The sequence below is a fragment of the Heteronotia binoei genome, chromosome 4, assembly GCF_032191835.1.
Source record: "Heteronotia binoei isolate CCM8104 ecotype False Entrance Well chromosome 4, APGP_CSIRO_Hbin_v1, whole genome shotgun sequence".
NCBI lineage: Eukaryota > Metazoa > Chordata > Lepidosauria > Squamata > Gekkonidae > Heteronotia > Heteronotia binoei.
In genome coordinates this window covers 104,434,898-104,453,129 of record NC_083226.1, presented here as the reverse complement: position 1 = coordinate 104,453,129, position 18,232 = coordinate 104,434,898, and the positions used below count along the sequence as shown (strand labels likewise).

General features: G+C 39.1%; 1 protein-coding gene across 1 annotated transcript in view; it reads right to left on the bottom strand.

Annotated features, from left to right (window-relative positions):
- TMEM232 (transmembrane protein 232) overlaps positions 1–18,232 on the bottom strand; it is a 143,703-nt gene that overhangs the window by 111,700 nt on the left and 13,771 nt on the right. Inside the window, exons 3-4 of the mRNA XM_060236564.1 lie at positions 6,575–6,680; positions 1,222–1,379 (exon numbers count right to left, since the gene is read on the bottom strand). Coding sequence (XP_060092547.1) covers positions 1,222–1,379; positions 6,575–6,680 — 264 coding nt within the window. The remainder of the gene's footprint in view (positions 1–1,221; positions 1,380–6,574; positions 6,681–18,232) is intronic.

Here is an 18,232-nt window from a genome sequence, read left to right as displayed (position 1 = left end):
AAATGTACATTAATTATAGCCTGCCATTTAATAGTACTCAATGCAATCAATAGGATGGTATGCTCAATAAACTATGAAATAGAATTTGGATAGTAGAACCAACCAGGAGTCCGAAAAACAGTATTGAAGGAAAGCATAAATGTTAATGGCACCCAATAAATAATGCAAAATTACATAGCAGGATACAACTTACAGCAAACTATACACAGGAGTATAGGAATATAGACGCTGGAGAATTGATCCGAGGGTATCTAAGGCTCTGAGGGGGGCTGTTTTTGAGGTAGAGGCACCAGATTTGCAGCATAGCATCCAGTATCTCTCCCCAAATTACCCCCCAAATTTCTAAAAGATTGGACCAGGGGGTCCAATTTTGTGAGCCTCAAAAGAAGGTGCCCCTATCCTTCATTATTTCCTATGGAGGGAAGGTATTTAAAAGATGTGTGGTCCCTTTAAATGTGATGGCCAGAACTCGCTTGAAGTTCAATTATGTTTGTCACACCCTTGCTCCTGGCTCTGCCCCAATGTCTCCTGGCTCCACCCCCAAAGTCCCCAGATATTTCTTGAATTGGACTTGGCAACCCTAAAGGAGGACCATAGATGTCACTTTGAGTCCTCATGGGGAGAAAGGTGGAGTATAAATGAAGTAAATAAATAAATATTCAGCCCACCACCAGAACAAAAAGTAAAGACTAAAGAAAAATAGAGAAGACAGAAAGGCCTTCACTGGCCAGACTAAAGCTTGGCAGGGCTGCAGCCTGGCTGGTCTCACAAGGACAGCATTCTTCAACTGAGAAAATGCTGACCCATCAGATACTACCTGATGCGACTTCCTGAACAGACAGTGACAAGAACAAGGATCCTCCAGCTGTATGATCCCAATACAGAGATTGTATACAATGGCAATAACACTACTAAAGAACAAGTGTCCAAAAGGAAGCTTATGCATAGGAGGGTATCAGGTAGGATTGCCAACTCTGGGTTTAAAAATGCTTGGAGGTTTTGGGGATGGAGTCTGAAGAGGGTGGAGCTTAGGGAGAGGAGGGAACTAATTGAGATATAATGCCATAGACTGCCCGCCCCCAGCAGCCATTTTCTCCAGGGGAACTGATCTCTGTTAGCTAGAGATTGATTGTAATTCCAGGAGATCTCTCAGCCCCACCTGGAAGCAGGCAACCCTAGTATCAGGACATGGCCACAATTACTATAATATGTGTAACATACCTTGGCCAACTTGATTTCACAGGAAAGTAGATATGGCTTCTGAACTGAATCATAACAAATCCTATACAAAATGGATTCCGCAACAAAAAATAAAGGTGGAATGTGATCCGGAGAAACAGGGGCATGGTCCAAGGAGATTAGGAGGATGTCCAAAGCTTCTGAAGAGGGGGGAAAAAACCCACAGAAAACCAATTAAATCAAGAGCTCCATCTACATAGCTTCATTATCTTATGCAGTACTGTTGTCACACCTGCAACACAATGCTTGCCAAGTTATATGAACAAATAAAACAAGTGTTACATCCATTTTCCTACAGATTGTTTGCCTTCTCTGATTATCGCTTTGATGAAAAAGTAATTAAGGCTCATCTCCTTCATAATTTTGTTCAACAGTTGCTGAAATGTTTAGGCTCAACTATGAATTAAATCCTATTGCATAATAAAGCTATCTGAATTAATAAAGTTAAACGGGCAACCAAGAATGTGCAATGTACACTGATTATTGAGGTAATCAGTAATATGTAGTCTTCTGCCAATTTTTGCTCGGTTAACTGATGATTTTGTTTTATCTTGATAGTTAAAAAACAAAGAGGAGTATGTAAGGGAGGTCTGATGAGTCTGCTTTCAATTCACTGTACTCTCAACTGTTTGTTTTTTTTAATTTATGTTCAGTGATCTTAGTACATCCTCAGCCTCCAACAGACAGGATGCAAGTAAACCAAATGCATAATCAAAACAACTATGCAAGGATGATGATCTATGGTCTGTGTATATGTATACTTATTATCCCAGGGTCACTTAAGTGTATAGCCTTAGAATGTTTCTACATGCACTGCTGTACCTACACCTGCAAGCTGCAGAGATGGTCAAAGGTGCTTTTCTCCAGCTTTCTTAAATGTGCAATCTAGTTTTCACTGTTTACAAGTTACAATAAACAATGGAGAAGCCATGTACACTGTACACTTGATTGAGCCACTCTGATGTTACAGTCAATGCATGTAACAGCCGAATATGTGATTTAAATCCCCCATTTATCCAGGTGCTGGTCTCTGGTTTTTATTGGTGACATGAATATGCAATAGATGATGTACATTCACTGTAACATGTGAACAGTGTTCATTACATGTGGAATCATGAAACTTCATTTAGCCTGCTACTTTTGGCCCTGCAACCTGCATCTTAGCTGCTTTTCTGCTGGGTATGCTCAGAAATAAGCATGTTAGGATAAAAATGAGACTGCAGAGAAGGTAGTTTCAGAGGAAAAGCCAGTGGGTGCAATGATTAGAATGTCAGACCATGTTTAAATCCTCACTCTGCCATGGGAGATCACTGGGTTATCTTTGGCCTGTCACTGTCTCAGCCTATCCCACCACATACCAAAAATACCCATAAGTGATGTCACCAAGGTGTTGTGACACTCTAGAATTCACCAAAACTCTATGGTAAAAACAGAGAGTTTGGGCCAAATCCTAGAGCATCATGTTAATTATGTGCTGGATTTGACTCCAGTAGTACCATAAAATCCAGCAAAATTCTGGGAGTATAAGCCAAAAGTCCTGAATCAAGAGTGTCCAAAACATCCAATTAGCAATAGTCTGTATTGTAAGTTCCAAAGATGATAGTCCACAGTTCCACAAGATGATACTCCACAGTCCAAACAAGATCCTGGTGGTGTTTCTTGTTGCATAGTCAAACTTTCTCAATGGAGAATTACTGCTGTACATCAGGCACAAAATGGACTTCCAAAGCCAAACACTGGCATCATTCAACATGGAGGACTGATACCCTTTCTCCCATCAGGTAATGAGCCTTCTGAAAGCTTTGAATTAAAATTAGATTTTTCACTGTAAATCTTAGTTCCTCTGCTCTGTATTCAAGAGTGAGGCAAGCAATCTCTATTACTTGCTCTCTGTTAATTTTCATACTTTAACATCTCTAGGTACAGATCTGATTTGACATTAAGAAGGTATAAAGAGCTTAAATTATTAAAGAAAGAATGAGCAATACAAGTGAGCTATTCCGTTTAAACTACTAATCTATTACAAAAAGAAAATAATGGAAGTTAAAACCACTGAGGAAAATTATAGACTTTGTTAAGAACTCTATCCAAAAGCTTCATCCTCAAAAAAAAAAAGTCTGTATAATCAACATAGACTTATTAATATATTTACATAGTTTTCTTTTGAGGTAATAATCCCTTCATTAGGTACTCTGAATTTTATTAATTGTTAAAGAATGGCAAAGTTCTTAAAGGTAATCTCTGTTAATGCCTATGGATTTAATAGCCTAATTAAAATAGTCACCTGAATAAGGAAAGTTAAATTTGATACTAGGTTAGATCCTACTAGCTTTTCTGCTACTCCAAGAGCAAGGAAGGGTGATATTGCTTAAGTTCCCATGCAGATTCCCAAACGTTCCCTATGGCTAGTTGAAGTCAGAAACTTTAAATGCAGGGGAAGCTTCTACATCTGACCATGAAGGGGTGGGGGTGGGGTGGGGGAGAGAGTTCTTCTTTAGATCTTACATGAGATCAGAAAACACAAGCCTCACACACTTTCTCCTTCCCAGCCATATGAACCATGATTAGGGTTGCCAATCCCCAGGTGGGGGCAGGGGATCCCCCAGTTTGGAGACCCTCCCCCCACTTCAGGGTCATCAGAAAGCAGGGGTAGGGGAGGGAAATGTCTGCTGGGAACTCTATTATTCCCTATGGAGATTTATTCCCATAGGAAATCGTGGAGAATTGATCCACAGGTATCTGGGGCTCTGGGGGGGGCTGTTTTTTTGGGTAGAGGCACCAAATTTTCAGTATAGCATCTAGTGCCTCTCCCCAAAATACCCCCCAAGTTTCAAAAAGATTGGACCAGGGGGTCCAATTCTATGAGCCCCAAAAGAAGGTGCCCATATCCTTCATTATTTCCTATGGAAGGAAAGGAAGGAATTGAAAAGGTGTGCCGTCCCTTTAAATGTGAAGGCCAGAACTCCCTTTGGAGTTCAATGATGCTTGTCACAGCCTTGATCTTGGCTCCACCCCTAATGTCTCCTGGCTCCACCCCCCCCAAAGTCTCCTGGCTCCACCCCCAAAGTCCCCAGATATTTCTTGAATTGGACTTGGCAACCCTACAGTCAATCTATTTTAATACTCTTTCCCTGTATTTTAGGGATCAGAAATGCAGCCCATACTTCCCCCCTTATAACTGCAAGAAAAGGGCTACAGACTTGGGTTTTTTAAAAAAAGAAAAAAGAAATATGGGAACAAGGAAGCAACAGGTTATAATAACATAGTGATATAGCAGCCTGTGATCTAGAAGAGAGAAAAGTGCTACCTATAGTTATCAACCTCAAGGTGGATCCTAAAATTCTCCCAGAATTACAAATAAAATTTGTTTTGATTCTGTTTTCACTTATAATGTTTAAATCTTTCTTAAAATATAGTTTAAAAGAATTCATTATGAAATTTTCTACAATTACACCTCTTGCCATGCACTCAACGCAAAAGAACCAAGTAAGCTCTAATAACTACTTATTATTATTACCTTCATATAAGCACTCTATCATGTACCTAGACAGAATTTAAAGGATTACTCTAATTCCAATGCCACTTCTAAACACAAAGTATATATTTATATATGCAAGATAGGTGTTTTTTCTCTATCTGCTTTTATAAAACAAAACATTTTATGTCCTGTTTTTTACTGATTAAAAAAAAACTGCACCAAGGGTTTTTTTTAAAAAAAATGTTCAAACTAACTTGGAATAATTCTATTTTATTGATAGAAATAACTGGAAAACCTAAAATATGCAGTTATTTGAGGAAAATTACTTCACAAGTTTAAATGTCATTTTAAATTACACCCAATTAATGTCTAATTTCAGAAAGGGCTTATAAAGTAGTACTACTTGAACAGAAGAGCATCATAAGCAATGCTGATTATATGTAGTGTTGCAGAAAGTTAGGTAACATAATATAAGGCATTATACAGAGAGCCAGTTTCAGAGTACAGTTTTTCATCTCTGGAATGGCTTTTGGAGAGACAGCTCTGGCCAAATTCTATCAGTTTTCACCAACTGAAGCTCATGGGACAAAGCTATAAGGAGGCAAACTGGGACCAACAGGAGGTGATTCAGAGCTGAAGGTACAGGCTATTGTTAGAGAAGGTCCGCAGTAAAACTCAGTCTGTACACTCTAAAAATTGAAAGCACAGTTTATGTGGTCAGAGACTTCTGTGCAGAACTTATGATCAACATATGAAGGCCACCAGCAGCAAGTAGAATCTCATCCCACCATCCTTCACATGTACATTTCTATCAATTTTGACCCACAGTCCAGGGTAGAAAGGCAGCCAGATATAAGATCTGCAGCTCACTGACTGTCAGCTTGTTACAACAGCAGTATGAATACCCTGGAGGATAGCCAGCCGTGAGAACTGCACCAAGCTTATTCTCTCAGTGAGAAGTGGATCTCAGAAGGGTTCCACTTTGCACAGAATTTATCATCACTCATTTTGCATTCTATGTCATAAAGGTAAAGGTAGTCCCTTGTGCAAGCACCGGGTCATTACCAGCCCATTGGGTAACGTCACATCACAGTGTTTTCTTGGTAGACTTTTTACAGGGTGGTTTACAATTGGCTTCCCCAGTCATCTACACTTTACCCACAGCAAGCTGGGTACTCATTTTACTGACCTCAGAAGGATGGAAGGCTGAGTCAGCGCTGAGCTGGCTACCTGAACCCAGTTTATGCTGGGGTCAAACTCAAGTCGTGAGCACAGCTCTGTCACAGACAGAGAAGATTAGGCCCTGGGCAACTAGTACTGTGGCTCCTAAGTTAGATAAGATAGCCACTCAGTTAGATAAGGCAGATAAGGTATGAGGGGCTTATTCTGGAAGCCCATCAGATAACAAGCTCCTTTGGCATGCAACTCCATCATCTGCCAGCAAACTGACCCCACATATTCCAGATGCATGACTGGGTCCAGAACCAGCAATGTGACAGCAGCCATGTGCAAGAGAGTCTGGGTCATTTAATGGGGCCATGACAAATATTCATGAAAACATTTTGTTGAATTGGCTTTTCAGGCAACTCACATATAGCTAATTACATTAAATGAACCTAGTCAGGGGAAAAATCTTGCATAGCCTAAGCAAATGTTTTCACATCCTTTCATCCAGAAGAATCACACCCAAAAGGCCAAATGATGCAAACTGTTACACCCAAGCTAATCTGGATGTAATATTTTTATACATATTGTGGCACAAAGGAAGGGTTATTTTCTTGCAAATAATAATATATTTTCAGTGCTTGCTTAGAAAAAGAAGAATCTACTTAACAATAGAATATCAATGAAACATACCTTCCTGGATTTCTCCTTTGCATTGAGATAACATGATGGTCTCAGTCCATGCTACTGGAAGGTCCACGTGCTTTCCGCAGCCTAATGTGCGAAGACCTGATCTTCTCTGCATAGACAACAAAGGATGAGAAGCCAAATGGAAAAACCATGATGCAAATCAGTCCAAATGTTGTATTCTCATAGATAGCTTAGAAAAATTCATGAAGGAAAGGTCCATCAATAGCTACTAGCCATGGTGACTGAAGGCAGCCTGCATGTACTGGCAGCAAGCCTCTGAATGCCATTGCTGAGAAGCAGAAGCAGAGGAGGGCCTCAACTCTATGCCCTGTTTGGCCTTCCAGGACAGCTGATTGGCCATTGTATTATATGGTGGGCTGGACTAGACAAACCAGTGGTCTGATCCATCAGGCTCTACTTATGTTCAACTTTTTTAGAACAGAATTTGTGCATATTTAAAGACAGCTGATGCAAATTACAATTACTGGAAGTACAAGGTGTTTAATCCCTTGAGTTGACACTTAACGAAGAGAAATGGTAAACTATAATTATAGTGTTATTACCATCCGAAGTACCTTGCAACAAAAGCAATTAATTACTTCCACTAAATTGTAAAAAGGCTGTTATGCTGCTTTCTATATAGTACTAAATCACATCAGCTGATTTTACTGAAACAAATTCCATAAGCATTTCTGGTTTGCTCCTTGAAACGTAATTTAGTTGGGGGTAGATTCTTCTATTATATGGATTAAAGTTTATGTGTGCACAAGGGCTGCATCCTGAACAGCTGTTAACCAAAGAAAAAGGAGGAAGGCATTTTAGCTACCATTTCAAAATCCATTATTTATACATCCCATTAAATTAACATATGCCAAAGTGATCAATAGTAATTACACAACACATGTCATTTGTGACAGGCCATGTTTTTTTCTCAACTGCTACAGAGAGAGATAATTTTTTTTCTCAGCCCAGGAAAATGGATTTTTATTATCCATTGCAGATCCTCAGCTCTCAGTAGGACCAATGGACATATTTTATTGATGCAGTATTTTCTTGTTTATTGGCCCTTGCATTTCAGCATATAATTTGTATCTGCCGGCTACCTGACTTATTGAGTCTGTCATCACAGCGCAAATTATCATTTGTACAATTCTGAGGGGAATATTAAGGTAACCACTGCCATATATTCAGGCAAAGAAATATGGGGATCCCTAGCATACGTAAATAAAGATTGCAAACACTGCTGACAGGAAACCATCAAATATAGAAAAATACTAATCACACCCTTGTCATGCTATTAAAATAATACTTATTACACTATGTAGTCTCTGTGTAGTACACTGTGTAGTGTGATTAATATTTTTAAACATTTGAATGTGAAGGTATTTGGGTATTATAAAGTTCTTTAGGACAAAGGGGGGAAATTTTGTTCCAGCTGCCCTTAAGCTTTTCAAATTTAGGGTCATACCACAAGATCATAGGGGAGGGACGGTGGCTCAGTGGTAGAGCATCTGCTTGGTAAGCAGAAGGTCCCAGGTTCAATCCCCGGTATCTCCAACTAAAAAAGGGTCCGGGCAAAGAGATGTGAAAAACCTCAGCTTGAGACCCTGGAGAGCCGCTGCCAGTCTGAGTAGACAATACTGACTTTGATGGACCGAGGGTCTGATTCAGTATAAGGCAGCTTCATATGTTCATGTTCATATGAAACAGGGATGGTGAAAATAACTGCCAGAATATCTCTTTCCTCATTAAACCTTTGGTTTAAGATATATAAAAACTCTTGCGGTCTTACACCATTAATTTTGCAGGATGATTTTCAATCAAGCTGGCTTAAAGAAGTCCAAACTAAGTTAGCTCAGCTTGGACTTTCCCCTGATACAGTTTTTCGTTTGGGCCATGATGCAGCTAGACAGCATTTTAAGCAGAGAGTGGAAGACACAGAATGTCAGATTGACATCTCCAAATCACCAAACTTCATTGTGGCCTCCCAAAGACATTACCTTCTTCAACTGTCCCCTTATTTATACAGCCTGGAGAATGCCAATCAGAGAAGGGCCTTTTCTCTTGCAAGGTTAGCTGTATTGCCATCAGCAATGGTCGAGGGTAGATATAATAAAATCCCTCAAGCTGAGAGAGTTTGTCCCTGTAATGTTGGTGCAATAAAGACAATACATGTTTTACTTCATTGCCTGATATATAAACATATCCGTTTGACGTTTATTTCTCCAATATTATCAAAAGGTTCCAAAATCTCCGATGAAGAGATTGTTAATAAATTTCTTTCTGATGAGAACCCAGAAATTAGTAAAAAAAAAATTGCAAAATTCTGTATTCAAGCAATGAAATTGCGCTCCATTTATGTTTCTCAAGGAACTATGGAAAGTTGAATTGCATAACTGTCTTACTAGAGCTGTAAATCCATGTATTTAATTTTAGTAAGTTTTAATCATTTTATTGCATACTCATTTTCCTTGTGTGATTGTTGTGATATTTATATATTTCTATACTGGCCGTGGGCTGTTAATAAATCTAAATAAAAAATACCTTCATATTCAAACACCTGATGGTTTTTCCCAATTAAAGAAATCTCTCTCTTTTTTGGTATTTGACACCTGGAAGTCATGGCAGCTTCTGATTACTGACCCCTAAGGGAGGCCTGGAAGATATTCAGAGAGTTGGCTGAATAAACCCTGCCCTGCCCTCCCGACTGCTGGTATTGCAAGGGGGTCTCTATCCAAGTACTTGCCAGAGTCAACCCTTCATGCTTTTTACATTTCCAACATCTGTCTGGCATCTTGTTATTCATCTTTGCTAATTTTTTAGGAGTCATATACCATCTATACTTCATCTTAAAACAGTTTTCTTTAATACTTTGACATGTTGAAAGTTTCATAGAGTTCTTCCACAAATATTCCCAAGTTTCCATCTGTATTTCTTTACATTAATTGCCCATTTGATCATTTGAGATTTCACTACTTCATCTTCTGTAGACCATTGTAGAAGTAATTTATATACTTTTGAAATTAATTTATCATTGTCTCCAAGCAGAACTTTTTCCATTTCTGTTTGCTCTTTCCTTATTCCTTCAGTTTTAATATCATTCTCCACCAAGCTCTTTATTTGTTGCATTTGGAACCAATCATATTTATGATTCCACTCTTCAGCAGTTTTCAGTTCTTTTTTGCCACTTTATATTTTTAATAATTGATTATATGACAACCACTTTTCTTCACCTATCTCAGCCGCCTATATCAACACTCCTCTCATTACTGCTTTATAAGCATCCCAGACCGTCTGAAAATCAATATAAGAACATAAGAGAAGCCATGTTGGATCAGGCCAATGGCCCATCCAGTCCAACACTCTGTGTCACACAGTGGCAAAAAAATAATATGTGTATTATATATATACACACACACACACACACACACACACATACACACACACTGTGGCTAATAGCCACTGATGGACCTCTGCTCCATATTTTTATCTAAACCCCTCTTGAAGGTGGCTATGCTTGTGGCTGCCACCACCTCCTGTGGCAGTGAATTTCACATGTTAATCACCCTTTGGGTGAAGAAGTACTTCATTTTATCCGTTTTAATCTGTCTGCTCAGCAATTTCATTGAATGCCTACGGGTTCTTGTATTGTGAGAAAGGGAGAAAAGTACTTCTTTCTCTACTTTCTCCATCCCATGCATTATCTTGTAAACCTCTATCATATCACCGTGCAGTCGACGTTTCTCCAAGCTAAAGAGTCCCAAGCATTTCAACCTTTCTTCATAGGGAAAGTGTTCCAACCCTTTAATCATTCTAGTTGCCCTTTTCTGGACTTTCTCCAATGTTATAATATCCCTTTTGAGGTGCGGCGACCAAAACTGCACACAATACTCCAAATGAGACCGCACCATCGATTTATACAGGGGCATTATGACACTGGCTGATTTGTTTTCAATTCCCTTCCTAATAATTCCCAGCATGGCGTTGGCCTAAATATCCTCTTTATCATTCACTTGGAAAAAAGCTTGCGTTTCATTTTCTAGGTATGTCACTGTTTCTTTATTCTGTAGCAAATCTTCATTCAATCTCCATCTTCTCAATTTCTTGGACAATTTTGTAATCCACATTATTGGGTTATGATCAGCCCCAATTTTAAGTAAAATCTCTATCTTCCTTGTTATAAGACCTAAATCTTTGGTTCCCCACAACATGTCAATTCTAGAAAGAGTTTTGTGTCTTGCTGAAAAAAAAGTATAGTCCTGAACTTCAGGGTTAAATTTCTTACATATATCTTCCAAATTTTCTTGTTTAACCAATTCAAAAAAAGACTTTGGCAAATTTCCTTCTTTACAATTGTTTTTTTTTTTCCCTCCAGATCTAGCCAATGAGTTCTTAACTGTTCCATTAAAATCTCCCATTATCAAAACTTGGTCATAGGTCAAGCTGTTGTGTAATGTTGTGTTCATCAAGCTGTTGTGTAATGTCTTTTAAAAAAACATCCTTTGCACCATTAGGCACATGCAATTGCAATAACAACGTTTTTTTCCCATTTAATATTGCAACAAATCTTCCATCTTTATCTTTAAACACTAACTTTGGCTCCAATTCTTGTCTAATATACAAAACCACTCCCCTTTTCTTCTGTTCAGCTAATGAAAAAAATTCTACTCCCAATTGTTTGTTCCATAAAAATTTATAATCCTTTTGTTTAATATGCACTTCTTGCAAACAAATTATATTACAGTTTTGTTTCTTAATCCAATGAAATGTTGCCCTTCTTTTTTGTGGTGAATTTAGTCCATTAACATTCCAAGACAATAATTTGCATCATGGTGCAAATTCTTTATTTTCTTCAAAAAATCTACGCAGCTCCTGAGCATTTGTAATTGTGATTCTCTTCCCCTGGAGTTGAAAGCTCAAACCTTCAGGTATTATCCATCTAAACCTCATTCCATTGTCTCTCAATTTTTCTGTCAACTTTTTATATGTTCTTCTGTCGTTTAGCACTTGCCTTGACAGCTCCTTCATGATTCTCACTTTACTGCCTCCCGCTATCAATGTCTTTTCAAGGTTTTTATTCATGATCCTTCCCACCATTTCCTTTGTCATATATCTTATAACAACATCTCTTGGTAAGTTATTTTTCTTGGCAAAAAGTGAATTCACTCTATACATATAATCATACATGTTTAGTCTCTTCAGGGTCTTCATCTAAAAATTCTGCAATTATTTTTATTATATATCCTTTTAAATCACCATCCTCCCCTTCAGGTACTCCTCTCAGACGTATCTGGGTCTCCATCAATTTGCAGTCATGGATTGTCACTTTTTCTTGCATTTTCAACAAGGTGGAATCATAGACTTGCATTTTGCCTTCTACCTCCTGCACTTTCTTAGATGTTTCCTCAGTTTCCTTTCTGAGAACTTCCATGTCTTTTCTAATCTCTGCAATAATTTCTTTTTGCGATTCATCTATGATCTCTCACACCCCTTTCATCATTCTGGCCTCCATTGCCTCTAATTGGTCCTGCATTTTTTTCAATGAAGTAGCCCTTGTTTTTTTTTGTTGTTTGTTTTTAAAACATACATCTTTTATTGAACATACTAATAACCATTAACAGACATTCATGACATAGAACTCAAACATACAAAAAACAAATCCGACACAAATCCGACACATATCTACAAACCAAATCCTCATTCACACAAGGAGTGGAAGGGATCAAAATAAATTTCTGTTACTCCATATCAAATCCTTTGCTTTTAACCCAACTATAAATGGGGTCCCATTCCTCTTTACATTTTTGAAAGTTACCATCTTTCAATCTTGTGGACAGTAAGTCTGACTCGGCAGCTTCTAACAATTTAGATACAAATTCCTCTCTATTGGGTATCTTAGGGGTCTTCCAGTATTTAGCGTATAATATTCTAGCTACTGTAACTATATGCAACAATAGCTTCATCCTTGTTTTGGGAATGTTTTGTCTACAAATGTTTAAAAGGTATAGCTCAGGTGTATGGCGAATTTTAATTTTTAAAATTTTCTGTAACCATATGTTAACTTGGGCCCAGAATTTTTTGGCATGTTCACACTGCCACCATATATGGAATAAAGATCCTTTTATTTCCCTGCATTTCCAACACTTATTCGAGTATTTCGGGTATATTCTGGCCAATCTATCTGGGGTGAGATACCATCTGTATACCATTTTATAGAGATTTTCCTTAAGATCAGCAGATCTTGTTAATTTTAAGTTCTGTTTCCATAGTTTTTCCCACTCTGTCAAATCTATGTTAAACCCAAAATCTTTTAACCATCAAATCCAGCCCTCTTTAACAGTCTCTCCTTGCATCTTAGTTTGGAGTAACCATTCGTAAGCTTTAGAGATAAGCTTCTGCTTGGTCTGCATTAATAAATCAAAATCATTTAGTTTTCTAGAGAAGCCTTTTTCTTTGTCCTTTTGAAATCTTGATTTTAACTAACATTGTACCCACCAGTCCAATTTGGTAAGTTCTTCTACATTCAGAGTGTTTTTATCGTCCAATAAACTTTCATAGTTTTGTTGATTTTCCCAAACATACAGATTCGGATGCGTCAAGGCCTCTATTGGGGACAGCCACATCGGTATGTAAGAGTAATACACCTTAATTTCCAGCCAAACTCTAAATAAAGATCTTCTTATTTCATGTCTTAGGAACAAGCTAGATTTGGTAGGGTTACGATACCACATATAATATTGCCAACCTTCCCCTAAATCCGCCCCTTCAAGGACTAATAGCCTCTTGTTTTCCAAGGTACACCATTCTCTTAGCCATGCTATGCAACAAGCCTTATAATACAGTTTCCATTCAGGGAGTGCTAGTCCCCCTCTTAATTTGCTATCCTGCAACACCATTGATTTTATTCTAGGTTTCTTGCCCTGCCAAATGAATATCTTAATCATTTCGTTAAGATGTTGAAAAAAAGATTTGGGAAGGATAATTGGAATCGTTTGAAAAAAGAATAATATTCTAGGGAGAATATTCATTTTCATTGTAGCAATCCTACCTAGAAGTGAAATTTGGAGGCCTTTCCATCTAGTTAAGTCATTTCGAATTTCTTTCAATATTTTCTCATAATTATCTCTGTATAAATTCTTTAGGTCATTCGTCAAATAAATCCCCAGGTATCTCATTTTCTTCTCATGTTTGAAACCAGAAATACTTTCTAATTGTTCAATTTGTTCTTTGTTCATATTTTTCGTTAAAATTTTAGTTTTAGATACATTAAGCTTGAATCCCGAAATTTCTCCATATTCTTTTAATCTTTGTTTTAAATGTATTATAATGTACGGGGCTGCTTGTGTTCAGACATTTAAAAACACCAAAAATTTTAATCTCACAAATTTCAAATTTAACTATCAGATTCAAAAGAATAGACCTTGCTTTTTATAACAAGCCTAATTTCACCATCCTTGGAGCTTCCTAGACCAAGATATTAATTTTTAAAACTTTTAAACCCTTTTAAAAAAAAACAAAATTTTTGACCTCACCAATTTTCAATTCAACTATCAGGTTCAAAAGAGTAGGACTTGCCCTTTATAACAAGCCCAATTTCGCCGTCCTCGGAGCTCCCAAAGTCAAGATATTTATTTTTAAAGTTTTTTAATCTTTCAAAATGGCAGTCGCAACTTTTTACTGCTCCTTGCAATTTTTTTTCCCTTTTAAAAACTTCCGAGGACCACACAAATAATATGACCAATAGTATTTATCTTCTTACCCTCTTCTCAATTAATTCCAACGATTTTTAATGTCCCGAATTCTTTAAAAAAATTATTTTTATTTTGGCCTCCCAGCAATGGCCTCCCAGCAATGTTTCTCAATGGTATATATTCCTAGAGTAGGTTTTCTTTCCACTACTTCCTCCTTTTGTTGCCACGAAGTCTCATTCACACTGGTAAGGAGATCTCACGATACTTGACGTATTTCCTGTCTTGCTCAGATGTACTACAGCTCTGTGCCAATATGACGATGGTGCTTTTTCTTCCAAAACTGCAAGTTGACTAAACAATAAATTCCTTTCCACTTTTTAACAGTTTTTAACACTGTCCTTTATATTTATAAAGTCCAAATTTCACCTCTTCCTCCCCTCTTCTTCCAAGCTCTCTAAATTTTCCTTTCCCACCTTTTAAATTTGTATCTTTAAGCTGTAAATAGTTCCAGAATGAAAGATAGTCATCTGTACCTTTTCTTCCAATTATTCAAGTTTCCACTGGTCTTGCAAAGCTTTAGATGTTTAGCAATGTCCAAGAAGGTTAGGATCCTGCCGAGCTTATGTCAAATAAATGACCTCTGAAAAACTTCTGCAGATGATGAAAATGCAACTCTTTCTGGAGACCCCTCAAAGCGGCCCCCCCTGGGACTTCTTTTAAGCCAAGGTAAATCTCCTCAAAGTTTCCTGTGCATATCTTGGACTAATCTCTGACTGAGAAAAGTAGGCAGTAGGCATTAATTTGCCTTCCACTACCCCGAACAGAAGTTCCAGCCTGCTCCCGTTGTGAGAAACAGCTCAGCTCGACATTTTCCTCCCCCAGAAGTCCAATACCAAAACCTTGAATCAGTGAGCTAACCAGTTGAATTTGATATGACATGCAACCCACAGAGCCCAAGCAGAAGGTACCAGCTCATGCAAGTAATCTCCATGCAATGATTTCCAGAAGTTCTTTCCCAGCTGCAGTCCTGTACAGTACCTTAGGTGGACCGGAAAGGGCAGATTTATGGAGAATAGGTCTATAGTTGGCTGTTAGCCCTGACTGCCAAATGGAGCCTCTGAGTTCAGAGACAGACCTCTGATTCTCAGATGGTGTAGTCATTTTCTGTGGCATTTGACTCATCATTGCTGGAAACAGGATGCTGATCTATCGCTCTGATCCTGTATGCTTACTTTTATGTTCTTATAACTTTCTTCCTTCCACTGCTGCTATAGATGCTTTTTTCCAGCCTTCTTAGTCCCAACAGTCATCTTAAGTATTAACTGGGAAGAAAAGAGCTAACAGAATTGTGAGGAAAGAACTCACTCTAATTTTTTTAAAAAAACTAAAACATAACACCAGCACCACTAATGGGTATCCTAGGCTTGCTCTTCAGATAGGAAACATGTAAAACAAGGGCCCTTTTCACACTTACCAGTGGAAGCCGGAAGGGAGTCGGTATTGTGCCGCCTTGCAGTAATCCGAGACAGGGATGGGAGTTTTCAGACACATGTTTTTTTTTTTCCCGATAGGGTTCCGTGATTGAAGTGAGCCATTTCACACTGTTCCGCTCTTATCTTGCTTCCACCAGCGCCAGCTGTTTTCGCCTGCCGGCTCGCGATCTCCAGCTTATTTTTTGGGGGGGAACGTCGGGCAAAGATTGCTATAGCGCTATAGCAATGTATCACAACAGCAACACCATAGAGATGGCTAGGCTGTATTGAGATAAGTTACCAGGTTTCAGCGGCGGCAATATCTGGCATCTTAATGGAGCCCAGACATCCCTATGGTGATGCTGTTGTGATATGTCACTATAGCGCTATAGCGATCTTAGCCCGACGTTCCAAAAAAAAAAAGCCGGAGATCGCGCGCGCCGGCAGGCAAAAAAGGGCGCGGAAACTGCTCCCGGGTTAGATACTGGACATTTCACACAGCATCCCATAGCGATTTCAACCCGGAAGAAGGGGTTGAAAAGTGGAAGAAGCTGCTCTTTGTTAGTAACGACTCAGGCATGCCTCACTACCGGGACAGCCGCGGGACTGTGTGAAAAGGTGAGTATTCCGGTAGCAGCCAGTTACTGAATCGGGTCTGTCTGAAATGCCAGCAGAAACCCGTTACTGATCAGTAACTGACCAGCTGGCATACCGGAATACTTAGGCTGTGTGAAAAAGATCAAGACCTTGCAGCAAGATGCAGACAGCTTAGAGATTTCACCAGGGTTGACAGCAACCCAACCAATCACATTGTAATATGCATGGATCATTTTGTAGAAAAATAGGTGGTAGAGCTCATCCAGAGATTGTTATGCAGCTGCACACACTATTCAATGGACAAGGTAGGTAGGAGAAGGGGAAACCATCAGAAAGGTTCAGGAGCTGTGCTCCTGTGAGCTCCTGCTGAATTCAAGGCCTGGTAATACGCAGGCAGAGATGGAAGCAGCCAACTCATGGCAGGCAGAGGTGATGAAAGCAGCTAACTAATAAATGCTGACACAGCCATGCCCCCTGGCATCAGCCTTTTGCCACCCACTTGCAGGACACAATGGGGGGGGGGAGATCACCCCCCCCCTTTGCACGCATACACACACAGTAAGGAGGATTGGAGTGACAACTATGAGGTCTAATGAACACATGCCAGGGAGATCTAGAGGCTTGACAGTGATGGTCTCACTGTGCCTGCACCAGCTGACCAAGCCTGGGTCACATGGCAGTGGGCCACATGACTGGGCTGGTGCAGATGCAGTGAGGCACTGCCAAGCTGAGTCCTCTTCCTCTGCTGTGGGCAAGCTTGTGGCTTGAGCAGCATTTAAAAGAGGAACCAAGTCTTCTTCTGTGCTTAAAAGGGGGGGGGGGGGGCAAGTCCGCTTCTCAATCTACAGTATATGAGTCACAAGAGTGGAGAGGAGCAGCAGACAGAAGCCTTCCGCCCCCTTGAAGCCAAGTCCTCTTCCTCTTCTGCTGCCTGTGGGCAGGAGAGCCACTCTGTTGGCAGATTCCAATTCTTTCTCTCTCTCTCTCTCTCCCCACTCCCCTGCCCCATAGGATTTCCCAACACCCCACCACCCAAAAAATTCCGACTACAGAACATGCACCACATGCATCTGGGAATAGTCCTCTAATCACACTCTCAACCACACTCCCAGCATTAAGAATATCCCATAATGAGTAGAAATTATCTGGAAGAATTCATTAAATTAATCCAGAAGGGTTAAACTTCAATTATCATCAATACAGAGACATTCAGTCTCTATAGATCTGCAATCTTATTATATTTTGCAGGTAGAATGATGAATTTTATATTTACCTCCTCCTCTTGGCTGGTTCTAACAAAACCACCTTTACAGTATCCAAATTTTGTGCCTCAACATAGCCGCTTTAGTCTTTTTATTAATTATGTCTGCACTACTGAAATCAGCCTATAATGTGGCTTTGAAATTTTATTGTACGTAGATGTGCTGATGATTCTGTCTGTATATCAAGAAAGAACCACAGCTGTTATCGTTACTGAATGCCCAGCTGCTGATTTGTCATAACCGACATCTAGGCCCAGAGTGTTTACCATGCCCTAAAGGCCTGCTAAAGGAAAGGGAAAAACTAAAATAAAATAACTAGGAAAACTTAAAAGAATATCATGTAGGTTCTTTTGGTCAGTGTGTTATCAGGTCCCAGGCCTACCAAGTAAAAGGCAAAACTTATAGAAAAATTTATAAACTTTATTTACAAGATAAGAGGGAAAGGGAAACACAAAATGGGATGATAAAAACCAAGTAAAACAAACATACTGTGCACAGAGGAACAGCAAAGAAAATCCTGATGCAATTTGCCTGCTTCCCTACACTGGACTGTGAAGTCAATTAGCTAATTACCTAAACTATATTCACTGATGCTGATGCTATCAGGCCCACAACATCAGAGAGACGTCTTCAAAGTCC